Source organism: Alternaria conjuncta (assembly GCF_024043145.1).
Source record: "Alternaria conjuncta strain BMP 0040 chromosome Unknown scaffold_22, whole genome shotgun sequence".
Taxonomy (NCBI): domain Eukaryota; kingdom Fungi; phylum Ascomycota; class Dothideomycetes; order Pleosporales; family Pleosporaceae; genus Alternaria; species Alternaria conjuncta.
This window is the reverse complement of record NW_026250111.1, coordinates 3,560-30,612: the sequence shown is the minus strand read 5'-3', so window position 1 is coordinate 30,612 and position 27,053 is coordinate 3,560. Positions and strand designations below refer to the sequence as shown.

At 49.2% G+C, this 27,053-nt stretch overlaps 11 protein-coding genes across 11 annotated transcripts; 3 read left to right on the top strand and 8 right to left on the bottom strand.

Annotated features, from left to right (window-relative positions):
* Nucleotides 1–343: 343 nt before the first annotated feature.
* Nucleotides 344–2,044, bottom strand: J4E85_010229 (uncharacterized protein; the record flags this gene model as incomplete). The annotated part of the gene is made up of 3 exons (XM_051474442.1): nucleotides 344–1,002; nucleotides 1,053–1,816; nucleotides 1,878–2,044. The coding sequence occupies 3 exons, from the start codon at nucleotides 2,042–2,044 to the stop codon at nucleotides 344–346; spliced, it is 1,590 nt and encodes a 529-aa protein (XP_051321632.1).
* A 1,143-nt stretch (nucleotides 2,045–3,187) lies between these two features.
* On the bottom strand, nucleotides 3,188–3,640 carry J4E85_010228 (uncharacterized protein; the record flags this gene model as incomplete). Its single annotated transcript, XM_051474441.1, has 1 exon — nucleotides 3,188–3,640. One exon carries the CDS (start codon nucleotides 3,638–3,640, stop codon nucleotides 3,188–3,190), a length of 453 nt encoding a protein of 150 aa, XP_051321631.1.
* Nucleotides 3,641–4,641: 1,001 nt separating this feature from the next.
* J4E85_010227 (uncharacterized protein) lies at nucleotides 4,642–5,953 on the bottom strand (the record flags this gene model as incomplete). Its single annotated transcript, XM_051474440.1, has 4 exons — nucleotides 4,642–4,889; nucleotides 4,993–5,658; nucleotides 5,729–5,803; nucleotides 5,857–5,953. 4 exons carry the CDS (start codon nucleotides 5,951–5,953, stop codon nucleotides 4,642–4,644), a joined length of 1,086 nt encoding a protein of 361 aa, XP_051321630.1.
* A 751-nt stretch (nucleotides 5,954–6,704) lies between these two features.
* J4E85_010226 (uncharacterized protein) lies at nucleotides 6,705–7,838 on the bottom strand (the record flags this gene model as incomplete). The annotated part of the gene is given in 2 exon segments (XM_051474439.1): nucleotides 6,705–7,234; nucleotides 7,247–7,838. 2 exon segments carry the CDS (start codon nucleotides 7,836–7,838, stop codon nucleotides 6,705–6,707), a joined length of 1,122 nt encoding a protein of 373 aa, XP_051321629.1.
* Nucleotides 7,839–8,555: 717 nt separating this feature from the next.
* Nucleotides 8,556–10,197, bottom strand: J4E85_010225 (uncharacterized protein; the record flags this gene model as incomplete). The annotated part of the gene is made up of 3 exons (XM_051474438.1): nucleotides 8,556–8,780; nucleotides 8,833–9,876; nucleotides 9,937–10,197. The coding sequence occupies 3 exons, from the start codon at nucleotides 10,195–10,197 to the stop codon at nucleotides 8,556–8,558; spliced, it is 1,530 nt and encodes a 509-aa protein (XP_051321628.1).
* A 731-nt stretch (nucleotides 10,198–10,928) lies between these two features.
* Nucleotides 10,929–12,821, top strand: J4E85_010224 (uncharacterized protein; the record flags this gene model as incomplete). The annotated part of the gene is made up of 5 exons (XM_051474437.1): nucleotides 10,929–11,035; nucleotides 11,111–11,305; nucleotides 11,493–11,620; nucleotides 11,670–11,758; nucleotides 11,820–12,821. 5 exons carry the CDS (start codon nucleotides 10,929–10,931, stop codon nucleotides 12,819–12,821), a joined length of 1,521 nt encoding a protein of 506 aa, XP_051321627.1.
* Nucleotides 12,822–12,984: 163 nt separating this feature from the next.
* Nucleotides 12,985–13,905, bottom strand: J4E85_010223 (uncharacterized protein; the record flags this gene model as incomplete). Its single annotated transcript, XM_051474436.1, has 1 exon — nucleotides 12,985–13,905. One exon carries the CDS (start codon nucleotides 13,903–13,905, stop codon nucleotides 12,985–12,987), a length of 921 nt encoding a protein of 306 aa, XP_051321626.1.
* A 212-nt stretch (nucleotides 13,906–14,117) lies between these two features.
* J4E85_010222 (uncharacterized protein) lies at nucleotides 14,118–14,978 on the bottom strand (the record flags this gene model as incomplete). Its single annotated transcript, XM_051474435.1, has 1 exon — nucleotides 14,118–14,978. The coding sequence occupies one exon, from the start codon at nucleotides 14,976–14,978 to the stop codon at nucleotides 14,118–14,120; it is 861 nt and encodes a 286-aa protein (XP_051321625.1).
* An 842-nt stretch (nucleotides 14,979–15,820) lies between these two features.
* J4E85_010221 (uncharacterized protein) lies at nucleotides 15,821–17,702 on the top strand (the record flags this gene model as incomplete). Its single annotated transcript, XM_051474434.1, has 3 exons — nucleotides 15,821–15,825; nucleotides 15,877–16,039; nucleotides 16,089–17,702. 3 exons carry the CDS (start codon nucleotides 15,821–15,823, stop codon nucleotides 17,700–17,702), a joined length of 1,782 nt encoding a protein of 593 aa, XP_051321624.1.
* A 1,097-nt stretch (nucleotides 17,703–18,799) lies between these two features.
* J4E85_010220 (uncharacterized protein) lies at nucleotides 18,800–20,868 on the top strand (the record flags this gene model as incomplete). The annotated part of the gene is made up of 2 exons (XM_051474433.1): nucleotides 18,800–18,932; nucleotides 18,986–20,868. The coding sequence occupies 2 exons, from the start codon at nucleotides 18,800–18,802 to the stop codon at nucleotides 20,866–20,868; spliced, it is 2,016 nt and encodes a 671-aa protein (XP_051321623.1).
* Nucleotides 20,869–21,080: 212 nt separating this feature from the next.
* On the bottom strand, nucleotides 21,081–23,194 carry J4E85_010219 (uncharacterized protein; the record flags this gene model as incomplete). The annotated part of the gene is made up of 4 exons (XM_051474432.1): nucleotides 21,081–21,682; nucleotides 22,082–22,882; nucleotides 22,911–23,105; nucleotides 23,161–23,194. 4 exons carry the CDS (start codon nucleotides 23,192–23,194, stop codon nucleotides 21,081–21,083), a joined length of 1,632 nt encoding a protein of 543 aa, XP_051321622.1.
* Between the last annotated feature and the right edge of the window lie 3,859 nt (nucleotides 23,195–27,053).

Genomic DNA, 27,053 nt, shown 5'->3' with positions numbered 1-27,053 from the left:
TACCCCACAATGCTAGCATGCGATAGGAAGGCCGTGCTGGCTATCCTTCACGGAAATGGATGACACGTCTTGCGCCCTGCAGTAGTGAGCGATGTGTACGGAACGGGGCGGGGGTGAAGTATGCAGGGGCTCATGTGAGATCGTCTTGCGGAACTGAGGGGTACCATTCACCGATACGAGGTGAGACACTGGCTGTGGTGGGTTGAGAATTTGTATCCGTTGAAGCAAGCCTGCGGTTGAAGAGGCTCTAGACTAAATATGGCGGTAAATCCAACATGTTCGGAATCGAACGCTATACGTGAACAAAACGCCCAAAAATGCTATCCGTCTAATGCGTCGACATCTATGCGCGCCTCTTTGCCTGCTCTCTTTGTCGGACTTCGTTCATTTCTTCCAACATGACGCGGTTGAACTGCTCCCATCCATCCAAATACACATGATGACCGGCCTTGTTGATGATGACGACTTTGCCTACACCATGATCATTCTTCTCGTCTGCAGATGCCTTCACCAGTATCCGCTCCCGCTCCTGCTTCATCTTCTCTGCGGCAGCAAAACCACCAGCGACGTCCATCCAGTCATTTTCACCATACATGAAGACGACTGGGAAGCTCGTTTCGCGCTGTGCGGTAGGATTGGCGGCGGTGTCACCGTCCACTGTGGGCTTGTCATGTGCTTGTAGATATTGTCGGCCAACGCCTTGAATTCTTCGAATCATCGGACTTCGGGCGAATGCACCGGGAGCAAGCAGGTACGACAGCGCATACTCAGAACTACCTCGTTGGCGGAACAGAGCATAGCTGTAGTCGTGCAGAGCTTGAGCCTCCTCTTCCGGCAGTTGTGAGAAGCGGCGTGACGTCCAGCCCGATACTAGACGCGGGCCGAGGGGTCCCGACCAACGTACAAAGGTAAAGGGCGAGACCATGTTGGCCTCCCAGAGAGAATAAAGCCACCAGGGCAATCGTCTTTTCGGTGGCTGTTTGGGCTCTTTCGCAGTGCCTTCTGTCAAAGAGTCAGTCAGGTTTCACAGATCTGTCCAAGACGGTACGTACCATTCTTGCTTCGCTGATTCATGAAGTTGTTGTTGTCCGCTGTCGATGGCTGTACGCCGTTCCGGTTCGTGTCGGCCGCATCCTGTGTGAACTCGTTCGCCATAGTCGAATCTTGCGGATCAGGCATCTCCTCATCGACCGCGTACGGGTCCTCAGGGATACCGACTGGAGACGCAAGTATCAACTTGTTGAGATGACCCGGATACTTCAGTGCATATGCAACAGCTAGGTATCCTCCTAAGCTGTGTCCCAGCAATGTGAAGCGATCTAACCCCCTCTTTATCCGCCACTCCTCGAGCGCATCTACAAACCAGGATTCTGTCTCCGCAATCTTTCCCTCCTTGTCCTTGGCATGGATCTTGAAGGCCGGTCGGCTGCTCCGGCCCATGCCGAGCAGGTCCAGCGCAAAGACTTTCCAGCCTTCAGCGCGGGATAACGACTCGAAGTTGCGGTAGAAGAAGCCCAATCCAGCACCGTAACCGTGCAGCATGACCAAGTTGTTCTCCACGTCCTCGCCCAGTCGCTCCACGGAGAACTCGTTCAGCGCGCGGTCCTTGCCACTCAATTCCACCATTTGTGAGTTCCATCTTCGTGGTCCGTATGGGTCGTTGGTGGCATTCGTCGTGGTGTGGTCTTCGGGGTGCTTCGGTGGCGCATCGAGGTCTGTTGTGGACGGAACGGCCGAGGCAGGAGCGGTGCCCGTTTGGGTATGTGTGGGTGGACTCTGGAGATGTGGGATGTAAGAGAGGACGCGGTGCTCTGTTCTAAGATTCGCATGCGCAGTCAGTATACGTCTCACATGCGATCCATACAGTCATCACTTACGCCATGGGAGATAGACCTGCCCACCACTGGTCAAATCCCGCTTTGGCTGACAGAGGAAACCATTTGGAAACCCTCCCCTGCGCCTCTCCCTGCTCTTTCGCGCGTTGGCTCGCCAGCATAGCCTGCTGACCTCCCTGCCTCCCCTCTTCGCTGTCCTGCCCGGCCATGGTCGAATTTCCTTTATTATCAATTCTAATGGGCGTGCTCAGGCTCAGACTGATGTAGCTCGCGCCGCCGAATCCCGCGCTCTTATGTATGACGCTGCGGGCGCTGGGTCTGGCTAGGTAACTTCGTAGCATTCGCAGGCGCGCTGAAAGTAACAATGCTTGTGATGACAGGGAAAAAGAACGCGAGAAGTAGATTGAGGGTGGAATGGTGGCGGTATTTGCGGCGTGTCGCAGAGCACCCTCGGGGCGCTGCCTGCGACGGATTTGTTTTGGTACAATATCTTGACGTAGCCTCTGGACGAGTTACGGTGGCGGAAACGCGATGGCGACGCGGAGATAAGAACGCCGACGTTTGTCGCGAGCCTCGGACAAGTTATCTGGCCGTCTCCGTTTATCGACTCTCAAATGGCTACGCGTGTCGGTACGGCGAATTAGGGAATTAGATTTGAGGCAAGTCAAAGGTAGATGTGATCCTCCTCCGCCTCCTGCTTGGGAAGTCGCGACTGATATGCCTGCACACTACCCCACTGCAAGGGTTCGTCGAGCCTCAACTTCCGTGTGAGACCCTTCGGCCTATCAACTGCACGAGACCCACCACACCGTCATCAGGCTCTCATGGTTTGGATCCTGTGACATGCAAGGCAAAATAGTGTAATCGATTACTTCCATTAAGGGTAATATGTCATAACGTCGTCTAGAGTACAATGCTAACAACTCCAACCCAAATGCAAATGTCCCGCATGCATACAAACAAAGTAGTGTACAATAGTGATTAGGATAGCCCAGCAGATTTCTATCTGTTACTGGGCTCCTCGACCCAGTGTATTCTTCATCCTGTCCAGCTGCTCACCGCGAACGGCAAAGTGTGTTGCAGCGCTACTACTGCGGCCGCTGTGTTAAGCTTCAGATCTTGATCTCGCGGTAGATGTGCCTTGTGGCTGTGTAAGGACCTTTGGTGCTGAGTGTGCTGGTCGGTCTTTGGATGGCCCGCCATCTTTCCGTGGCGGTGGGATACCGGCAATGCCTTCTGAGGCAGGTTGTGACTGCGGCCACAGTGTAGGTGCCGGTGCCGGTCGCGGACACCTGGGTGCGAATATGCGCTGGTGAAAAGATTCCTTCATATCGAGGTACATGGCTCGATCCTCACACGAATCGCTGAGGCTCTTGGGCGTACGTCATGGTGTTCGCACTCATAACGCTTTGCTGGCTCATGCGCGCGCCCCGGGTGTCGACCCCACTGCCAGGTCTCTGCTGCTTCTGCAGGCGCCCATTGTTGTTTGAGCTCCCCGACTCGGTCCTGGTTTGAACAGAGAAAGGTCTTTGTGGAGGTGCCACACCTTGCTTTTCGAAGAGTGTCTCCTCGCTCATGGGCGCTTGGTTCAATACGCTTTGCGGTTCCGGGCGGCGCTTTCGCTTGATGCAGCAGCAGTTGCGGTCATATGGATAGGCCCAGAAGAGGTAGCAGACTGCCCAGATCAAGATGATGCATGGTACAATTCCGAGGCATACAATAAGGGCAATAGCTGTCGGTGAGATTCCGCCGTTGCCGTTTGAGTCTTCTAGGAACCGTGCTTGGAGATGGTGGATGGCAGGCATATTTGTGGTAGTATTTCTGGTTGGTAGAGTGTTCGAGGTCCGATCTGGCGGCGAGGTAGATAGAGTTGTGTTTATTCAATGCAAAGAACAGGTCACAAACGAAAAGTGTCAAGAGGTAAGGTGAGAGCGACAGGAATGGACGGGTTACGGAGCGTTGTGAAGCGAAAGTCGTACGTGAAAACTGTCTGGAACAATGAACAGGTGCTGAAACGAAGGATGACAGTTGCCGGTGAAGCGCTTTGTATGCGGGTCTGGTTAAGCCACCCGTGGAGACGTCATGGGGGCTGTGGAGAATCGACTGACGCACATGGCCGCCATGCCGAGAAGTCGGAACTCCTGGCGGTTGCGCGTTCTCATACACTAGAGCGATTAGACATGCGCTACACTCTTGGTGCGAAGCCGACTTCCCAGTAGTCTGTCTCTTCGCTGATGCTGATGCTGTTGCTTGTCAGTCCTTGCACTTGCTGCCTTGTTCACGACTGAATGATTCATCGACATTCTTGAGCTATTCGGATCTACCCAGCCTCTGCTGAAGCGACCAGGATCCTGAGACTGGGCCTGATTACCAGGGGCCGCACCTGACGATGTCCTCAGAAAGCTACGCTCGTGCCGTCTCAGCCGCAAGCCCAAAGACCTGAAGGATGGTGAGCGCTACAGGCGACCATGTCATTGACGTGTTGTGTCCTAGTATGAAGCGTTAGCCCTGTTTCCAACTAGCGAGACCGGAAGGCGCGGCGATGACCGCATGGATGTCAGACTAAGCCGGCCCAGATCACTGCGTGTGGGGTAAACGTCTGCATCGTGCGAAATCGACAGGAACCTGAGTACACAGTGCCGCGGGCCTCAGGTTCTCTGCGTTGCGCTTCATCGCATCGCTGAAGCCAGGAAATGAAGGGTGCAGATGTGCATCGTCTGCGTTAGACGGGTGTGGGGCAGCCGATCTCATCTGACAATAGACGAAACGCGCAATCTGCAAGCGCCCACACTCAGGGATCAACTCCTCAGGACGAGTACGTACCGCCGTGCTTAGCAATCGTCTTCGAGATGCTGCGCGAATTGCTCTGCCAAACCTCTTGTCGTCCGGCTTCGCCCAAATCCACCACCTCAAGACTCTTGAGGCCGTCTTCATTCGGACTCGCGTCTTTGGCGGCCCGAAGTGTCGATTGGAAGAGCGCTTCCGTTTCGTGCCATGGCATGGTCTGGTCGCTCTCGGCATGAACAAGGACCAGCTTGAACCTCGAGCAGGTACCTACTCGATTCATCAGTATCGGATCAGACGGAGTTGAGTAAATTTGATCGTCGTATAAACTACGATATGGCTCCACAACAGTTTGAGTGCTTCGTCAACTTACGCGCCATTGTTGCCAGTCGATCGTCGCTTCGCCAGGTATCTACCATCCTGCGGGCAAACCAGGCCTGGAAGGCAGGGAACACCTTCACAGGCGCAAGAACAGGCACAACGCCACCGATCGAATATGACGAAAATGCGTTTCCAGCATTCGTAAAGGCTGCGCACAGAATGAGGCCAGCGAACTCTATGCCGAGACTGGTCGCGTAACGGTGTGCAATGCCTGATACGACAGCGGTCCCTAGTGAGTGTCCCAAAAGTACGATTCGCTCGGGAGGTATCAGGCAAGTCTTCAAAGCCCAGTCAATAACAGCCTCTGCATCGTTCAGTAGACCAGATTCCGAGGGTTCGCCTGTTGAGATGCCAAAGCCGCGATAGTCGAATGCTAGAACAAACATCTTCTCCGACGCTCCAGCAGAGAAGGATCGATACTCTATCGTGCGGCGCTCCTGTGCTAAAGTCGCAGAATTCCCGTGAAAGTAGATGAGTAGTCTGGCTTCCGGGTCGTTGCGTAGCGCATTCCAGGCAACTGTATTCTCTACGTCGATGCCTGTCTTCTCCCCGATGAACGCATCGGCATTTTTAGCATATATACCCAATGGTGCTATAAGCCATGCGAAGAGTCGCTCTCCGTCTTTCGAAGTAATGCGAAAGGGTATGACCTGGTTTTCTGATCACATAAGCCCAAAGAACTATACGGCGCAGAGGTCCGTCATCAAGATCTAGGAGGCTTGACATACTTAGAAATCCGGCTCTTTCAGGCTGCGTCAACCATTTCCCGGGGAAGAACGTGAAGTTATGGAGATAGAGCATTTCTGACTTTGTTAGCGTTGGCCTGTTAACGTTCACTCGGCAGGTATTTTCTAACGTTTCTGGACCCATGGTAAGCAGCATAGCAGCGTGGCCGGAATCCATATCAGACTGAGAAAAGACAGAGTCGTGCCGATAGATTCATAGATGCTCATGATGGAGTTGGTCGTGTGCTTGATGGCGGAAGCGATTCGCACCGGGAAAGAAGCGGGAGGGTTAGCGCGCCGTCCATAATCGCTCGCACTGCCTGCCTGCCCGCTCAGGCGCTCAATCAAACGCTGGCAAAGACGCCCATTCTGTCCGCTGTTTATTTGTGCTGAATTCCACGATCAGCGATTGTGCGCACCGGCTTAAGAGCAGATGCAATAGCTCAGGCGGACCGGCTGCCAGATGAGGGGTACCGGTGGTCGGGAAGGAGGCATGCGGCGTCGCGCGCCCACGTCTGGTGCCTGCATCAACTCAAGGTACCGCCAGCAACACCTACTGAGACCACAGACACCACTCGTATCAAATGTTGTGCGAGATTCTGCAAGCTGACTCATGATCGCGAATACCTCACAGATCCTCACCTAGTGCGGATCACGGGCGGACCGACGAGTGATGACAGCCATATCGAAGCCGAATCACTTCATGAAAGTCTATTTCGAAATACTGTAGACGACGCATGAAGGGGTCATTCTATATACCCCTGTCGCTGTACTCAGTACACGCTGAGAAGTAGCTGAAAGTGAAGCATATAGTATTGAATTGCATTACATCTTCTATCTCGGCAACTGGATACGAAAACTTGCTGGATCCTAGGGAATCTCTCGCTCGTCTCCCGGTCCGACCAATATATGCCCATAGCTACGGAGTCTTGCGCTTACTGGCTGATTCCCTGTTCCAGTACTATTGAACGGCCTCGTGCTAATCTGCCAGATCTGGCGGTCTACGGCCTTTCTTGCGCCAGCTGAACGGCTGATACTCCTCAGCTTGCGAGGAGGTGTTAGCAGCGGGCGACTCATATAGTGACTTGTCGACCTCCGAGTACAGGCTGGGGTGGAGTGCGACCTTCATCTGTTGGTCTTTGGCATTGACGAATCCCAGAGCGCGTCGCATCTCAGAGTCTGTTGCAGATTGACGCTGTAGGACTGCATTGGCATCCTTGTACTCTTTGGATTCCAGACACGCCATCGCGTGGGCGATGTTTATCTCCTTTTCCAAAGAATAGCCTTCATCATGCTCAGTGGGTGCGTATGCAGTGTAGCGCTTTGGCTCTTCTGACTCTCTGCGGAGGGGTCCGCGAGCGCTGGAAACATCTGGTGCTGAGACTTCGGTGAAGATACGCATTTCTTTGTCATCCTTTTCGGGGTCGTAGTATGTAGACGCCGAATATGCAGAGGATCGAGCGGAGTACCGATGCCCATCATTGTAGTTAGTCGGTAAATCCGGAGGGGCTGATGACTTACCTCCGCGGACAATGCGAGCTTTTATCTTTTGGAAGAGTGACGGCCCCCTTTCCTTTTCAACCTGGTAGATGGTCGGTGCGCGGGACATTTTGTGCCCAAGATATCCAGTTTCCTGATCGAGTTCTGAAGAAGTGTAGTGTGCCCAGGGTGTCTTGTTTAGCATATCACGCTTCATAACCATTTGCGGTGTGATGCGCTTCAGCTCCCCGCACTCCCACTTCGAGATCTGCTCTTGCAGATCTTGGCACGAGGAGCATTTACCTTTGAACCGCATGAAGACTAAGTAACCTATCATTGCTATGAGAAGAATAGCAAAGAGGATGAATAGTGAAAGGATGACGATGACGGGGGTATCGTCAAAGTGGCGGTTGGGGCCCAGTGGAATAACAGTGGGCGAAGAGGTAGGCGGTGACGTTTGAGAGGGAACAGCCGATGATATCGAAATAGTGGGTTGGGGGATCTTGCTGCTCAGGCTTGCGGAAAGACTAACGGCGGCTGTCGTAGATGCGGACGGCTCGAACGTAGCCTGGGCAACGTCTGTGGGATACACGGTAGTGTACTCCGTAAGCATTACCACCTTGGCTTGTGCCATGCTTTTCATCTGTCTCAGTGTGAAAGTGGTCTTGTTTTGTTGCGTGGTGAGCTGTCTTGCCTGAGGGTCTTTCGCGTTATTGGTCGTCTGGTGTAAGGTGGGATGAGAGAGATTATAAGCAGTGCCTTGCTTCATGCGTTAGAAGCTGTTTGCAGTACGCGCGAGCCCAGTATGTCTACAATGCCCCGATCAGCTGACTGAATTAGCTCGTCACTAGACGAGACTTCGTGTACCCACAACGCTGACTAGTGATAGTGAATATCACACGCGAGACTTAGTTTGCTACTTCTCGTGTCTTGTCTACCGGTACATCCTTCAAAATATCACATAGTCTCTTCTGAGTCATGTAGACAGATGAAGGAGAAAAAAGGCATAAAAAACACTAGTCTCGCGACATAAAAGACATGTCATTCAAAAGATCGTTCAGAGTTCACATCTCACGCCATGTCCTATGAACTAAAGCACAGCTATGCTTAGAATCGCCTTTGTACATGGCAATGGCCTCGATGATTGACATCAGGACTGTCCAGAAGTTGCATTGTCACTGGCGCTTACGTTGAGAGTCACTTTGATGTCACGGAAAGACGAAAAAAAGCTTTGGTGGGTATCGTTTCATTCCCCATACTATCACAATCCCAGACAGACGGTTGCAACAGTGATTAAAGTTTCCAGCATCGGGCGTCGATTCGATTAGGAAGCCATACTATTGTTGGCCTCCTACATGGCGTGCTTGGCATCTACATGCTCGGCGTGCGAGACCGAGCCCTGCTTAGCAGCGACTTCCTCAACACGGCGCTCGATGTCGAGACCCCACTCTGACGACTTCATGTTGGGAACAAAGAGAGGAGCGTTGGTGAAGAGGTAGTTCATCTCCTCGAGAGGACGTTTGGCGGTCTCAGGCAAGAAGCAGTAGAAGAAGACGGCATTGGTGAAGTTGCAGATCTGAGAATTTGATTAGCGTAAGGTCAAGTTGTTGAGTTGCGGGAGTACTTACAACGAACAGCAGGTAGAACCTCCATCCCACGGATACCATGCCGAGCTCGGTGACTTGGCCAATCAAAGTGTTGAAGGCAAAGGACGTCATGGTGGCGATCGATACACCCTTGGAACGGGTCTTTGTGTCGAAGATCTCGGCGGGAATGATCCAAGATAGCGGTCCACAAGTCGATGAGAAGCAGAAGTTGTACAGCCAGGTGACAGCAATGAAGCCCCACGAAGCACTAGCGTTTCCAGTTGAACCCGGAGGGAAGACAGCCAGCATAATGGTGGATACGATGAACGTAAGGCAGTTGCCAAGGTTACCACCGATCAGAGTCCAGCGACGTCCCAGTCGGTCGATGAAGGCAATGCAGAGCGCTTGTCCGCAAAGAGCAAGAACGGAAGAGATGGCCTGGTATTTGAGCGCCTCAGTACCATCAATACCCATCTGCTCGTAGATGGTGACTGAGTAGTATTGAATAGCCGAAACACCAGTCATTTGAACGGATGCCTGAAGCGCACAGGCGAGGAAGAGACGGCGGAAGCACGACTTGTCCTTGAAAAGCTCGAGATAAGATTGAGCCTCATGCTCTCGCTCAAAACTGAGAGCTTCCTGGATTTGCTGGAACTCGGCTTGAACCCAAACGTCGTTCGTGTCACCATGGGCGTGAAGCTTGGCCAGATTCGTAAGACCTTGCTCGACCTTGCCTTTGCTGATGAGCCATCTGGGCGACTCGGGGAACAGCATGATAAGAGCGGCCAAGAAGAAGGCAGGTACGACCTGGATACCCAGTGATGTTCGGAATTGACCGTTGTCGCTGTCAGGGAACCCGATATCAACGCCATAGCTGATCCAAGCGGCGGCTAGGGCACCAATACCCAGCATGAACTGGACCAATCCACCAATACGTCCGCGGATGCTGGGATGAGCCAACTCGGATTGATACAGAGGGATGATCATGACGAGGAAACCGACACCGACGCCAGCAAGGACACGTCCGGCGTAAAGGTAGTTGAGGTTCACGGCAGCAGTTTGCAGAGCACCACCAAGCATGAAAACCTACAATCATCATTGCGTTAGCAACAGTGCGCACCAGTAGATATTCTAGAGAGTACTTACGCAGGCGCCCATCAAGATAGTAAGTCGTCGACCGAGGTAGTCACCGGCGGGACCACCGAACATGGCACCGAAGAAAGCACCACCGGTAAAGACTGACACAACGGCTCCCTTTGCATTTGAGCCAGGATCGTTAAACTCGCGTTTGAATGCTCCGGAGGCGATGACCTGGGCGATGACACCGAGATCGTAACCGTACAGTAGCGAACCAAGGGATGCAAAAAGACCCACGAGGAACTGGTAGACTTTGGGAGGGAGCGCCATGGCTGCTGCAGAGGGGATTGAGCGCTGCAGTGGGGAGGGGGATGCGATGCGTAGAACGACCCACCATCGGCAGCCTACTGGCCCTTTATACTTGAAGGCATTATTGATCCTGCTGCGCTGCTCCCTTGCACCATGTCACCACCCATGGCTGACCGCGGTCTGGGGAACGCATCGAACGAGGCTACTCCACGGTCTCCGCAAAGAGCGGGGACACTGACTCGACTCCGCGTTTATTCTCTCCGCGACCCGCCTCTTCATCCCTGCATCACCAGCCATCGGCGTCAATACCGAGGCGACAGCACTTGTTCGGTCGATCGTAGCCCGAATCGCTACTTTTGCTTCCAACGCGATACCGTTAGCACATGCATATTCAGGATGCAAATGTAGAATGCGCTACATTTCCACTGGTGGAAGTCTTCTTGGCTCCCCGTGGTCGTGGCGGCAGTTTTGCTGTAAACAACAATAGTGCGGCATGTCTCCGAGATGATAGCAGCTAGCGTCCGCTGGGGAAATTCCACGAATGGGAGCATGTGTCAGCGTCGGGTGCGTCAACCAATCTGGCGTTGGCACCGACGCCGAGCCGGAGGTGGGCATGAACGCCATGAAGCCTTCAACGACATCGCGAAGGTCAGGCCACTACCATCGTGAGTCCTGATCTTGCATGTGAAGTTCTTTTCCAATACACCACACAACACATCCTTCAAGCATCTTCACCATCTGTCCTCATCATCATGGCAAGCTTCACTAAGATTGAAGAGAGCGAAACGCCTTCCATCACGATACATCCCTCTCACAAGATCGCGAAGATTAACGACAACATCTATGGAGGATTCACTGAGTAAGCTCCCAAATAGACGCCCTGCGGCTGGCGTTGGATGCGTGTTTCTTTTTCGGCTAACCGACCACGCACCAGGCACATGGGCCGCTGCATATACGGCGGCATTTACGACCCCGGCAACCCTCTTTCCGATGAGAGAGGCTTCCGCAAGGACGTCATTGAAGCTTTCAAGGAACTCAATGTGCCTGTAGTGCGGTACCCGGGCGGAAACTTTGTAGCCACATACCATTGGCTTGATGGTGTTGGACCCAAAGAGAACAGACCAAAGAGGTAAGTTATCACGGATGTTAACTCATGCGTGGCGTCCCTTGACTGCACATGTGCGTTGGGGGCTGCCGACGCGTCTTGAGGATCAGCTCCCGTTGGCCGTACTGGCGCCACAAGCGTGTCCATGTGACATCGACCCAGCCACCATTTGTTCAGCAAGTCCGCTACAGTAAGCTAATTCTAAGCCTAGGCCTGAGCTGGCATGGATTGGCATCGAGCCAAACACATTTGGTACGGATGAGTTTATGCAATGGTGTGAAGAAGTCGGCACAGAGCCATATCTCTGCCTCAACTTCGGAACTGGCACTCTGGACGAAGGTTGGTTTCACCCGATTGCTACTGTCGCACATGATCTGAATAGATGTAGCTCTCGGATGGCTTGAGTACTGCAACTCGGATCGCGACACCTACTACGCCAACCTTCGTCGCAAGAACGGTCGCGAGAAGCCTTACAATGTATGTTGATCATGCTCTATTTACTCATCCTACATCATCGATCATACTTACAACCATCTAGGTCAAGTACTGGGCCCTCGGCAACGAATGTTGGGGTCCATGGCAGGTTGAGCAAATGACCAAAGAAGACTATGCCAAGAAGGCGTATCAATGGGCCAAAGCCCTCAAACTTCTCGACCCAACTATCGTTACTATCCTTTGCGGCGAGACCGGTTACTCCTCCTGGGACTACTATGTCCTCAACCAGTGCGTCAAGTGGGATGTCCATGGTCTCAGTGGCGATACCACCAAGTCGCTCATCGACATGCACTCCATCCACATCTACACTGCCGACAAGGAGCATCTGCCCAATGCTACCGCACCTCGGGCGGCTGAGCGAGCAGTGCAGATGACTGCGAGCTTGATCGATCTTGCACGCATCGAGAACAAGGTTCCCGAGACAGTGCCCAGGCAGACTATCTGCTTTGACGAATGGAACGTCTGGGACCCTGTTCGTGCGCCTGGTGAGCTCGGAGCTGAGGAGAAGTACACACTTTCCGATGCTCTTGCCGTTTCCATCTTCCTGAACGGCTTCATCCGTCAAGCCAAAGACATGGGCATGGCGACTGTCGCACAGAGCGTCAACGTCATCTCACCTTTGATGACGACGAAGGAAGGACTCGTCAAGCAGACTTCTTGGTGGCCATTGCTCCTCTTCTCCAAGTACATGCGTGGCCACACTATTGCGCTCAATGTTCGCGCCCCAGAATATACCGGCCGCACGAACCCGAGCTGGATCCGCAACACTATCGAGACGCCCTACCTCGACTGCAGCGCCACGCTCAGCGACGACGGTTTCATCAACCTTGCTGTCACCAATGTCAACGAGAAGCAGGACTTTGAAGTTGACATTCCGGGAATGAAGGCCGACAAGGTCGAGGTGCACACCGTGACGGGCGACAACGTTGATGTGGTCAACACTGATGGCGTGCAGAACGTTGGTATCAAGGAAAGCAGCTGGGATGGGCAGGGCAAGTTCAAATTTGGCAAGCACTCCTTCACTTTGCTGAGGTGGAAGGCTTGAATGGCTGGCAGGACACAGCGCAATACTAAATGATGAGTTTGTGGAATGATTTAAGACAATTAGATATATGACATAGAAAGCCTATGCAGCAAGTATGATGAGTGCAAGCACAATATAAGAGGATTACGAGATCGGCCAAATGCCATCAAGCTCTCACAGTATGTTACAGTTCTCCCGTTTCCATGTACTTCTTTGCCACCATTAACCAACCATCTCGATACGCCCTCACCTCATCCGCGTATGTGTACAACATAGCAGATCCAAACACGACAAGCCCCGGAAGAAGGATCAGCATTACGAAATATTGGACCATGCCCCACCATGCATTCTCAAGACCTTTGCGCATGGCCTTGTCTTCGCTCGTTTTCGGAAAACCCTCCTTCGGTACCGTCTTGCCCAGGAAATCGCAGAGGGGCTCCCATTTCAGTTCTCCGTCAGTATCGAGCTCCAGTAATTGACTTCGAGGTACCAACGAGCGAACAGTGTCGTAATGCTGGTCGAATGCGGATCTTGCTGCCGGGCCACCGTAGTTGTTACCGTTGTGCACCTGGAATATGGAATGCACCAGTCGCATTAATGGGGCCAATTGTGTGATGTTGAGTTGACGACAGAGAGTGAATAGCCGCCAGGTATCAAGACACCATATACTGTCTTGCATGCTCTGTTCCCAGTCTTCGTACCTCCTCTTTGTCAGGATGACCTTGGCGTCTGGGTAGGCCTTCACCAGTTCCGATGCAAACACACAACCGGGTAGGTCCATAACGACATCGTAGTCGGCCAATAGTTTATCAAACTCTTCCATGCCATACGGTTCCATCTTCTGTTGGTTTGAAGGCCGATCTTGGGGCGGTAGCAGGGTGACGTTGACAGCTTCTTCCCACAGCGCGAGTTCAGACGGTTTGGCGAGCACATCGCGCATCTGATGCGAGGTATAGCCAAGTTTACGGAGTGCGACTGCGATAGTGGTCGTTCCCGTACGACACATGCCCAGAACCAGGATGCGCATTGGCTTTTTGCGAGTTCGCTCGTCGCGGTCGATGAGTCTCTGCTTGGACATGCTGGGCGTAATCTGCGATAGACTCATGTTGCTGGATTGTTATGAATGATCGTGATGATTGTTAGGTGAAGATACGTTTGTTGTAATGCGAAGATGCAGAGGCGTGGTGATGCATTAGGCTAATAAGCGGGCGACCGGGTGAACAGGGCCGCATGTGCGAACCGCAGGTCTGGAACGGCCAATCCTCCGCTTCGTATGCAGGGCAATGCGACACGAGTGTCAAAGCCGCTTGTAGAATCTCATGTTGAATCACGACTTCGCAGCTCTGTCTCCCAGTTTGAGATGAACGTGCTGGTGAGGTGGTGCAACTCCAATGTGCTCTTCGAGTCCGGATCCTCCATGTAACGTATTTCGTAGGCTCGGTTCGCCCATCTTGCAGCGGTCGCCCAATCTTCCACTCTGGCATTGCTTATAGCGGCAATTCTGTAGGCTTTGGCATAGTAGTCGGCAAGTCCTTCCTCCTCTACTAGTCCTGCAAGTTGAACGCTCACCTCAGCGTCCTTTCGCGCCTGACGCTTCCCGGCCTTGGATTGTGGCGCCGTCAGCACCATTTGCGGTTCGAACTTGGAGAAGGCGTTTTTGATGGTGATGCGGCGATTGTCGCTAGCTATCTGAGCGGCTCGCTCGTGTGCACATGCTTCACAGTGGCACTGGAAGCCATATCGATCGAGCTGCTTTTGGCGATCTTCCCGACTGAGCAACAGGGAGATGTAAGACACAAAAAATTCTTCTCCTGCTTTGATCTTGCGTGTCGCGTAGACGATGCGCTTGTTTAACTTTTCGCTCCAGTAGTAGCTTGTGTTTGGCCGGCATGAGTGGTTGATGCGAGCGATCTTGGGGAAGAGGCCAACCTGATCGCCGGTGTTGTAGGCATTGTTGCGAAAGATGGTGCCCAGAGTATCTTGAGGTTTGCTGTCTACAGCGTTCGTTTCATGTGCTAAAGAAAGGACCTCCTCTTGTGACTCTAGCGATAGGGTGCCAAATTGCTCTTGGAGTAGCATAGCGACAGCTGCCATGGGGTATGGGCTCCCCTTCGCCAGCTTTGGCAAACGAATTTTGAGGACGGGCGTCTCGCGCATGACAATGTCGCCTATGTCCATGTCATGAGCTGCAAAAACACCCAGGCCCTTCCCTTCGCTTGCTTTGACGAGATAGACCCCCGGCAGCCCAAGGCATGTCGGGTACTGAATGTGGCGTGTCGAATTGGATGGGCATTCTTCGGGATGATATGCAAGGACTGTTGAGCGAGCAAATGATAGAAGGCAAACGAGATGGAAACGCATTTTACAGAGTCTAGATGAGTGACCAAGGATCTTTGGGAACGATCAAGGTGAAGCTGGGCCTACCTGACTTTCTATACGCGTGCGTGGGATGAAACGCGTTTGACACGGATGCCTCGCGGCGTCGGCCTCCTGCAGTGATTGTGCAGACATTACAAATTTGGGCAAGACCGTCATAGCCCTGGCGAGTGTTGAAGTGCAAGCAGATGGGGAGTGTCTTGGTCACGAAGTGGCTTTTCCGCACGGCGGAACCATGCCGCGACGCGATGGATAGCGTGCAGGCGCGACAGGGCGAGCTCCTTCATCTGCCACAGTTTATACGCGTTGCGCCGTCGCAAATATGTCGCCAGTGCTCAGCGATTGATGAGATGACGTCGACGCGACTGTCAACTGAGATGCGATGCGGGTCTGATGGTCCCGTCAACAGCCGCTGCCGCACCTCAGGATGCCGATGACGAGTCGGCCTGCCGTAAACCCCAACCGCGACAGCAAAGCTTCCCCGCGCTCTGGTGGGGCCGCTGCCCATTCCGTACCCATCCCACGATAGCAGCAGGAGCGATGGGGCATTCAATTCTCCGACGCACGCCGTCATCGGACTTGTGCGCACCTGCCCTCAAGTCAGTCCGGACACACGACAGATAATATAGCACACGGCAGACAAGATGGTGTGAGTACGACGCCAGCATACACAGGCGTATCATGTACTGACTACCGCCAGCTACACGGCGTCCTTTGCCTTCTTCGAGGCGCTCTGGGAGTACGGCGTCAGTCACGTCTTCGTCAACCTTGGATCCGACCATCCCTCGATCATCGAAGCCATCGTCAAAGGCCAGAATGAGAAGAAGGGCCAATTCCCCAAGATCATCACATGTCCGAACGAGGTAGGTACCCGAGACGCACTTCAATACGGCCAGCGACTGACGCGTCTAGATGGTCGCCCTTTCCATGGCGGACGGATATGCCAGACTGACGGGCAAACCCCAATGTGTCATCGTGCACGTCGACGTCGGAACCCAAGGCCTCGGAGCCGCCGTACACAACGCCTCGTGCGGTCGCGCACCCGTCCTCATCTTCGCCGGCCTGTCGCCCTTCACCATCGAGGGCGAGATGCGCGGCAGCCGGACAGAATACATCCACTGGATACAAGACGTGCCGGACCAGAAGCAGATTGTCGCCCAGTACTGCAGGTACACGGGCGAGATCAAGTCGGGTAAGAATGTCAAACAGATGGTCAATCGGGCTCTCTCGTTTGCCATGAGCGATCCCAAGGGGCCTGTCTATCTCTATGGCGCGCGCGAGCCCATGGAAGAGGACTTGACCCCATACAAGCTGGAGATGGACTTCTGGCATCCCGTCGAACCCGCCGCTCTTCCTCCCAAGGGTGTCAAGACGATTGCCGAGGCCTTGGTGAACGCTCAGGAGCCTCTCATCATCACCGGATACTCGGGGCGAAATCACGCTGCTGTGCAAGAACTCGTGCGGGTGGCTGACAACGTCAAGGGCCTTCGTGTACTGGACACCGGAGGAAGTGACATGTGTTTCCCCGCAAATCACCCAGCTTGGCTCGGCCTACGGTACGGCAACGACCCTGCCATCAAGACAGCCGACGTCATCCTGGTCCTCGACTGCGACGTGCCCTGGATCAACACACAGTGCCATCCCAAGGAGAATGCCAAGATCTTCCACGTCGATGTCGACCCCCTAAAACAACAGATGCCTGTCTTCTACCTTAACGCTACACAACGCTACAGAGCCGACTCTTATACCTCTCTGACGCAGCTCAACGAATATCTTGAATCGCAACTGAAAGAGAAAATCTCTTCTCAGCTCTTCGATCAACGGTGGACAGCGTTACAAGAGTCGCATAAGAAGAAACTCGAAGGTATTGCCGGCGAAGCCAAGGTTGACGAGAAGGGCCATTTCAGCACTCCATACCTTTGTTCTCAACTCAAGAAACTCTGCCCTAATGACACCATCTGGGCTATAGAGGCCGTTACACAGACCGGCTTTGTTGCGGACCAGATTCAGGCTACGCTTCCTGGCTCATGGATAAACTGCGGTGGTGGCGGACTGGGATGGTCTGGAGGTGGTGCGCTTGGCGTCAAGCTTGCGACTGATACCGAAGGAAAGAAGCAATTTGTGTGTCAGATTGTTGGGGACGGTACCTATCTATTTTCCGTTCCCGGGTCAGTATACTGGATTGCGCAGCGCTACAACATTCCCATCCTTACGGTCGTCCTCAACAACAAGGGCTGGAACGCTCCGCGACGATCCATGCTACTGGTACACCCTGATGGAGAGGGTTCTAAAGTCAGCAACGAGGAGCTCAATATCAGTTTTGCGCCAACTCCAGACTACTCAGGCATCGCCAAGGCGGCAAGTGGTGGCCAGATTTGGGCTGCGCATGCATCCACTGCAGACGAGCTTAGTAGGCTACTGCCTGAAGCCATCAAGAGTGTACTCAGCGGTACTTCGGCAGTTCTGGATGCTCATCTCGAGGGCCCGGAGGGGAAATATGGGGGCGGTAAGGGACGTCTGGGGTGAATTGAGCATCGTCTATCCATCGGTTGATAACCAAGAGGGCCTATGTTGCGTTGGAGGCGAAACAATACATAACAAGACTTCGTGTGCATATATCTATGTTCCCACGTGTAAGGTTGTCACATCCACGTAATGCTGGCTAATCATAGTCAGTCGCTGTACACATTGGGAGGTAGGTCTAATCGCGATGTAGGGAAACCCATGATATCAACAGTATCGTGAGAATGTGCCATTCATGGGATCAAACATGCGAGCCGGAGTCTGGGAACACAAAGCAACCCTCTTTTCCCAGCCCATGGCCCTCCTCTATTATTGACATGCAAGGAGTTACATCGGAAATTTGCCAGACGCACCGTACATCGCTGCGCTGCAGTTGTCTCACGTCAGCTATGTAGGCATGATCAAAGCGCCGGAAACTTCTCGGTTGATACAAATTAGAGTTGGACAGCGTTTTGTAGCCGTGTTACTGCCAAAGCACGAAAGGATGTCGAGGCATGCGCATAATGACGTCGTAGCATGAGAAAGCAACCACAACATCTGGCGCGCCCGTTATCTCAGAATTAAGTGGCCGAGCTATACCCGTGCTATCAACTGTCGTCCGCGATACGATAAAACCACTGTTGCTTTCCGGCAAGCCTCGAGCGGGGCGGAAGGGATCGCCGTGGTCGGTGCGGACAAGCTTTCGCAGCCAGCGTACCAAGGTTCACGGCACCACCAAAGCTTGCGTCAAGTACGTAGCCGTCGCATTGGACGCAATTATCCATCAGATCGACGAAAGTGCAGGACCAAGCGACGCCGTTATCGTCCACCCCAGCCTCGCACACTGGGAACAGCAGGTGCCCGCGTGCCAAGACGGTGGAACGGGCTGACCTAGCTGGAAGAGGCAGCCGCATATGCACTTTACTTTGATATCCGTCTTGCCATACGTAGTCGGCATCATGGGTAGGCAACTCAATCTTGATGATGCAGGTCCGAGTTCTCGTTACATACTTCAAGGGTCCCTCTCACCTCCGGTTCTTACGCCCTATCTGTCGCTCGCACGTCTGCCTCACAAAGCTTTGTGGTGAAAGATGGCGATTCGAAGCCCGCATCGCGCCTCAATGGCTATCATCTTGAGCACGATGCTTGAGTTTGCGGCAGCTGCTGTGGTGCGTCGCCAGAGCGCGCCTGTGAATCCGTTCGCGCCCATTGACCCCCAAAATTGGGTCAATCCAGACAACATGACTTGGGATGGTACGTCTAAGCATGACAACGCAAGTGGAAAAGGTTACTAAAGCTTTGGTTAGATTATGCTGCGCCACCCACGACCAACTGGGCTGATCCAGCACGCAAGGGCAGAGATCGAAATTTCAACATCGCTTTGGTGACAATAGATTACCCGGACTCTCCGTTCGTCGTCACGCTGCCGGCCAACTCGGATATCTTCGGTAACCCGCAACCACTTGCCGCTGGCTTGAGCCGTGATGATGTGCCCAAGTTCTACCACGATCTTCTCAACGTACCCAGCGAGCTCAACGAAGGTCACACACTCCACGAGTATTGGATGGGCGACTCGTTCGGAAAGTATGGTGTGGACCTGACCGTGTTCGGCCCTTATCGCATGCCGGCGCGTAGCTACCAATATGGTATCGACGATGAAGAGGGTGGTTTTAATGAGGGCGCTTGCCCCGAAGGACCGCCATGCTCGGTTGATCTTAGGACCGATGCGCTCGGAGCATGGCGTGCTGATGTTGGAAATGAGACGGCAGACGCGTATGAGTTGGCCTTCATTCTCTCGGCCGGCCAAGACGAATCCTCGACGTGGCAGGAATTTGGTGAGATGAAGTTCCTCTCCAAAGAAGACGTTCCCGAGGAGTTTGGACCACCGGATAACTCCTCGCTTCCAAACTGGGCTAGTACACGTTATGTTGAGTGGTCATCGTGGGCTGCAGCCTCTACGATATGGCCGAACGCCGGTGGCGGTTCGTCTACCCAGGGAGAATCGAGTGGAATGGCTACGTTTGCTCACGAACTATCGCACTTGCTCGGTATCGGAGATAACTACAACAACCCCTTCAGTGACCCTCCGCGACGAACATACACCGGCCCATGGAGCATGCTGTCCCGAGGCAGTTTCAACGGACCAGGTGGACCCCACACGCGCTGGCAGATTCCTCCTGTACAGGGTGCATCAATGGGATCCCTGCACACTATGCGAGACAAGCACCAGATTGGGCTCATTGATACAACTCCGATCTTACAAATCTCTCGCTCAGGTCTCGCCACTTCTGGTCCAGTCATCGCGCAGATTACCGCTCGCTCTGTCGATCCGGTGGACAGTCTAATGGGATTCAATATTTCCTTTGGCGCTGCCGGCGACCTTGCGCCCCCATGTAATGCGTCCCTTGATGCTCTATGCGACGGACGTGGCTACAACAACTACAATGTTGAGGTCGTTCAGCGACTTGGTGCTGACTCTTTCTGCCCAGATTCTGGTGTCATGATTAGCAAGACCAAGGACAGCGATCGCGTGCAGCCGTTCCAATGGACGATTGATGCAAACCCACAGGATGCGCGCCAGATCGATTTCTTCCTCCCCAACGGCACCGCAAGATACTGGACCATTGGCGACTATAGGCAACTAGTCGATGCTTTGTTCCACGCTGGTACAAACTCTGGCTCAGAATACGAGCACATCGATCACGAGAACGGCCTGCATTTGTACATCCTCGAGAAGATGACCGACGACAACGGGGTATTGCACTACACCGTAGGCGCAGCATCGACCGCGACCAATGTTACCACGTCCGCTCAACATGGCATTGAGCTCGGATCCGGCAAGGTTGTCAGCAACGGAAACGCCACTAGTCCCGCAGACGGCTTATACTGCAGTTTCGAGCTGAAGAACACCGGTAAAGCCGCCTCGCTTGCGACAAACCCTCACCCACAGGATCTGTCCGCCTACCTTGGGTCGGATATCTACCGTTTGAAGACCGAGGTCAAAGGCGCTGGTTGGAAGGTCGCTGTCCCTAACGCGTTGGCTTACGCTAAGGCAGGTAAGCAGAAGACAGTCAATGTCGCTGTTGGTTGCCAAGGATACTGTTCGAAGGAAGCTACAGTGACTCTCGTTGCTACAAGTGAAAGCGACAAGTCAGTTACTAGGACGAAGACTTGCAAGGTTCGCTTGTAGATAGTTGATTAGCCTATTAATTCTCACGTCTCTTCTGCCTTGCCTTATGACGAGTAATACATAAGTCTACACTTGTTGAACATCGTGGGTAAGTATTCTGTTACAGTCAATCAACTTGCAACTTATGCTGTCGCTGAACTTTAGAGCGTTAAGCTCGGTTTCTATCTACAAACTTTGGAAAGATGGTAGCACTCTAGAAATCTGACTACGCCTCATCTTTGACCCTGCATGTCCAGCGCCCTGAATGTCGCCCAAGTCTGCGCAGCTGACACTGCTAAACTTCCTGCGGCTAGGACCAACGCCGTGACCCCAAAGATCACCGCCGCCCAGAACGTATACCAGGTACTGGAGTCTCTCTGGTCCTTCCACAGGGCGACGAACCCTTTCGGCTTCTGCTTCTCTAGATGCTCAATCAAGATCTTGATACGAGGAGCAAGTTCCGGATATAACTGGTACGACATCTGGTCTGTAACGCCAAGGCTTTCTTCGTCGTCCGAGTCGTCAGCGTACAACTCACTTGGTCGTCCACCCTCCGCAATCTCTGTACGTTCGTTATCAAAAGGCCTAAACTGTACAAGACAGTCGATAGGTAGCTTGCATTTTCTGCCAGTGCTGTCTTTGAGAAGCGAGCGGATGGTTCCGTGCGGCCTCTGTGGTCGCGGCTTTCTGAGATGAAACAACATAGCCATGGCGTTAAGAACTTCGCCTAGCCTTGCAAACAAGCCTTTGACTGGAGTCTTGGTTGGTATTCGCTGTTGCTGGACGCTTTGCAGAGGAGCAAGCCACCAAGGCAGCGGAAGGTCGTAGTATGCCTCTCTGCGTGACGAGCTAGATGCCAGCTCACGGAAGATCCATGAATACGACCTGAGTATCTGCTTTCGATATGGCATTGATGTTCGTGACACGATAGGATAGACAATATCTGCATGATCAGCTCTGCAATCAAAGAGATCACAGTACATGCTGATAATATTAGAAGACGACACTCATGGTGCAACAACCACTTACTGAAACATGGAGTTTTGGCGGATGTGTGACGCGAACCAGAAAATGTAAACAGTCAACGTTGATGTGTTGAGAGTCATGTGCTCGTGAAGGTATTCAGTCCACTCCACTTTCAACCCTCCAACGCCAACTAGAAGATTCAGGCCAAGATGCCTTGGATTGAACACCTCTGCGTCTGCTCGCCTGGAAGAATTATGGGGTAGCAGACTGTCCTCTGGGCGTAAAGCTAGCGCTGCTAGCTCAGATAGAGGCATTGATAGCAGAAATCGGACTTCATCGACGTCGTCCATGTCATCGAGTTTTATCTCCGACAAAGAATTCTCCAACCATCTCTTCTGGGTGAGCCTAGATTGAAGCTTTTGAACATCCATTATCTCGCTTTTGAAGAAGGTGTTGAGAAGCTCAGTAGATGCGAGGACATGCAGAACATGTTCAATATACTTGATCTTGTCTGGAGACTGGGGCTCAACCAGAATGCGTTTCCGGTAAAGGCCATGGAGAACCTGGCCTACCGTGATAAGCTTCCATGGCTGGAACCTTGGGTAAACCCATTTACCGGCCAGCTGGTATTCGAGTTCTGCAGTCGTGTCCATGATCTCAACAAGACAGGTCAACAACTCTTCCGGCTTGCAGTAGGCAAAAAATGACCAGGCTTTTGGCATATCTTTGTTTTCTCGGGTCCATCCGAAGTCCAGGAACGTTCCACGTGGCCGACGATCCCAACAAGCGTCAAGCCTTTGCTCTGGTTCCCCAGTGCAACACAGGAGTCTCTCTTGCACCAAGGGCATGAAAGTCAAGACGGCGTCCCAGTCTCGAAACATAGAGTGCCATGACGATGCTCTGACCTCGTCGCACAATACCGCCAAGTTGTCGAAGCTGACCGGATCGTGATGCGCAGGCCGATCTTGATCCACCCGTACGGGATACAACCGAATGATGTAGCGATTATCGCTGAAGTGGAACTCGTTGAGGGACGTTGTTCGTGCATCTGCAAGTGTAAGAACGCTTTCTAGAAGATAGGTATCGGAAAAACCTACGGTCATCCAAGAAGCGGTGCTTCAAGTCTCTGTATCGCTTGATCTCGTCTGCCGTCAAATGGTCGCCCTCTTGAAGGGGAAACTTCAACGGAACTTGTTCGAATAGCAGGTCGAGATCGACGTCGTCTTGGACCAGTTCATCAGGTTGCAGAGTTGCTAGATTGTCTTGCGAAGTCTCCGCGGCCGGTACAAGATCTTTATGAAGATCCGTGTGCGATGGGCTATCGTTCAAGGGGTTCTGGGACGTAACGCCGGCGAGCTTCGTTCCGTAAGGTTTGTGCCATGGAGATTCTTGTGATTGATCTGCTGCCACTGAAGATTGCTCTTCATTCACTTCGCAACGATGAACAGCTGGAGACTCATCAGCTGCAGAAGCATGTTGAGCTTCTGGCATTGCTCTTGCCAATGCTCGATGGATGTTGGGGTTTTGTTCTCCAAGAACACTGCTACGCGTAGCTTCGTGGACGCATTGCTTTCGTATGGCCAGCTCATATAGGGCGAGGTTGGTGTCCGCGATCTTTCGAAGAAGGAACATGTGTTCCTTTGAATCATCGGTTATGCTCGACGCTGTGGATGGAATGGCAAGTCGCGATCGGTACCTAGTGTTGGGCTCACGTCTAGGACCTGTGCGTACTTCATCGCCAAGTGATGCGACTGGTAAGTTACCTCGCAAGAGTCTCGGGTATCCGTTGGTACCTAGGTATGGTGCTCGGACATTGCGCTATGCTTCTTTGCATTCAGATCGGAAACTAGAACCCTAACGCTCACTACCTAGGTACTTAGGTATGCAGAGTGAGACGGAACTAAGGTAGAAGGGAATCTGAGCTAAGAAAGAATCACTAAGACTATGCGCTCGCTTATGTGTCGGAAGACCGGTGAGCGAGTGGCAATGAGTGGCGTTCTAGAGTGAGGGTACCGAAGGTCCTGTTCAAGGTTAGATTTCGCCACTGCTAGTAAGACGGCTGCGATAGGCTGAGAATTGAAAGCTGAACATGCTGCAGCGTGCATGCATGCATGCAGACTCGGTAGCATTCCGCGTTAATTAGAGGCGTAAGCATCGACTCTGCACTCTGTTTGCTAGCTACACTAAACACATTTTACGCTTGTAGCTTAATAGATATATATACTAACACTATATTATAATTACTTATTACTCTACTTATAAAGCTCTAAAGTTATTATAGATAATATAAAAGAATACACTATAGTTAGCTTAATTAAAACTATATATAATTAGCTATATGTATTTATAATAATTATAGAAGTTAGTATTTTAAAGCTATATAGCTATAAGCTAAGACTTAAGAGAATTATATATACTCTAAAATATAATATATATAATACTCTAAATAGAAGCAATATAATTAGATAGAAGAAATATAATATTATTAAAGCTTTATCTACTAGCTAGTCTATATCTTAGAGTTTATATTATTATATATATTAAGAAATCTAGTTAATACTTTTACTATTAGCTAGAAGTAAAGTAGCTTAACTCTATATAGAGTTACTTTAGATTTTATTTTAGTTAGATACGTTTACTTATTAGAAGCTTTATTTAAGTAAAAATTAAGTAGACTATTAAACTATAATATTTATAATAGTAGTTTATCTCTTATATTATATATCTAAAAGAGAAAAAATAGAAATTATAATTATAGTTACTATAACTAGAATATAAAGTATATTTATAGTAAGTATAAGTTAAGTAACTAAATATAGAAAGTATTTTAAATTAATCTAAGTTATATTATAAAACTTAGTAGCTAAAGAGCTAAAATAGAAGAAAAAGCTAAAAAGTAGTTTAGTTATAAAAGATTAGAAGTAAATAAGCGTATAGTATATATATTTAGAAAGCTTTCTTTCTAGTTTCTTAGTTTAATTACTTTTCTCTTTATTATTTTAAGTATACTAGTACTTACTTATATAATAACTATATTACTATTAAAAACTACTAAATAAGCTTTATTAACTAGAAAAAGCCTTTTTTCTTTTATTAATAAAGATAATAACTAATTAAATAAACTAGTACTATAAAGGTCTATATACTTAGATATTAAGTAGAGAACTTAAGTATATTTATAATATTACTTTCTTTTAGATTTAAAGATTAAAGCTTTTACTTCTAAAAGTTAACTACTATTCTATTTTCTTTTTTTATATTAATAGCTATAAGTTATACTTTACTATCTATTTTCTATTAATAAATATATAGTAAAAGTAATAAGCTATTTTATAAATACTATAAACTAGAAAATATACTTATAGTTTAGTATAACTTCTTTAGACCTAAGTAATAAAATTTATAGTATACCTTTTTTTTATAAATTTATAATTATTTTATTAGATAGTAATAAGATTACGTAATAGAATATTACTATAATAAACTTAATAGTAGAGTAAGACGTTTTGTATATTAATCTAGCTTTATAACTTATTAGACTTATACTTATACTACTTTTATAATACTTACTTAATATATTATAATAATTAAGTAACTACTCTATATTTACTAAATAATACTAAAAGCTATCTAGATTATTTACTATTAGTAGTACTTACTTTCTATAACTACGTAACTCTAAGAAATCTTCTAGTATACTTACTACTAGTGTAAAGCTTCTAAAACTACTTAAAGAACTTATAAAGTATCTATAAAATTAATTAATATCTATAAAAGATATTTTATAGATTTAATAATTTTAGTACTATTATTATATTATTATCTATAGAATTTACTTTATATATAATATACTATTTTATCTCTCTAGGCCTTAGAAATAGAGCCTACTACGTTATATCTTATAATATTATACTCTATTATTCTCTCTAGGCCTAAGAGATAGAGCTTATAGTGTACCTTTTTAAAATTATATAATTACGTAATTATATAATAACGCGTTACTATATTAGACTCTAAAAGTAAACTTAAAAATCTCTAATATAAGCCTAGATTTATAACTTATAACACTTATACTTATACTACTACTACTACTACTATTACTACTAATATAATAGTTACTACGCACGTAATTATAATAAACTAACTACTTTATATTTATTATATATTACTAATAGCTATCTAGACTATTAACTAGTACTAGTACTAGCTTTATATAATTACGTAATACTAAAAAAAAACTAAGTAAGCTTACTACTAGTATAAAGCCTCTAAACTAACTTAAGATACTTATATAATATCTATATAACGCCTATACTAGTAACTTATATTCTATATATAATTACTTATAAGCTAGCTATATTAGCTATATTATATAATTCTCTAGTATACTAACTATCTATTTTACCTATTATTACGCGTCTATTAGTATAGTCTAATACTATACTATATATATACTATCTTTTATAGCTAGTAAAGCGCTACTTTTCTTTAGCTAAGAAAAATATTACTTTTTATAAGCTTAATAAAGTTAAGCTTATTTTAGATTACTAGTATATTTACTATCTTAGCTAGCTTTTTATTTAATATACTAAGCTAGTTAAACTATTTTTTTATAATTACTAAAATATTAAAAAAAAGGTCTATTTAGAAGAGATAGTATATACCTATAATATATAAAGCTATAAGACGTCTTTTATTACTAGTAATTACTTTTATCTATTTTATACTATTCTAATAGAAGTTCTTTTTTAGCTCTATTCTTATAGCTATATTCTATAAGTTTTTTATTAAAGTTTCTTTAGAATAGACTAGAAAGTTAAATATACTATATATATAACTAGTAAGAACTACTAAAGTAGTACTTTTTATTATACTAAACGTTATTATTATTATTATAAGAACTAAAGCCTCTATTATAAGTATAGAAAAAAAGTTTAGTATAGAAAGTTCTTTATATTTAGTAGATATATTAGTAGATTTTTTAAATATATATAAAGGTATTAAGAAAGATATAAAATAAAGAGAAGTATTCTCTATATATAAGATTTTATATAATCTCTTCTAAACTACTATTCTCTATACTATAATTTAACTTTATTACTAACTAAAGTTTACTTACGCAGTACTATAGTTTAACACTACCTCTACTATAGTTTTCTACCTACCTACCTACTTTATCTATAGCTAAGAGAACAGCTTCTATTTAATATTATTCTACGCTCTACTCTTACTACTAAAAT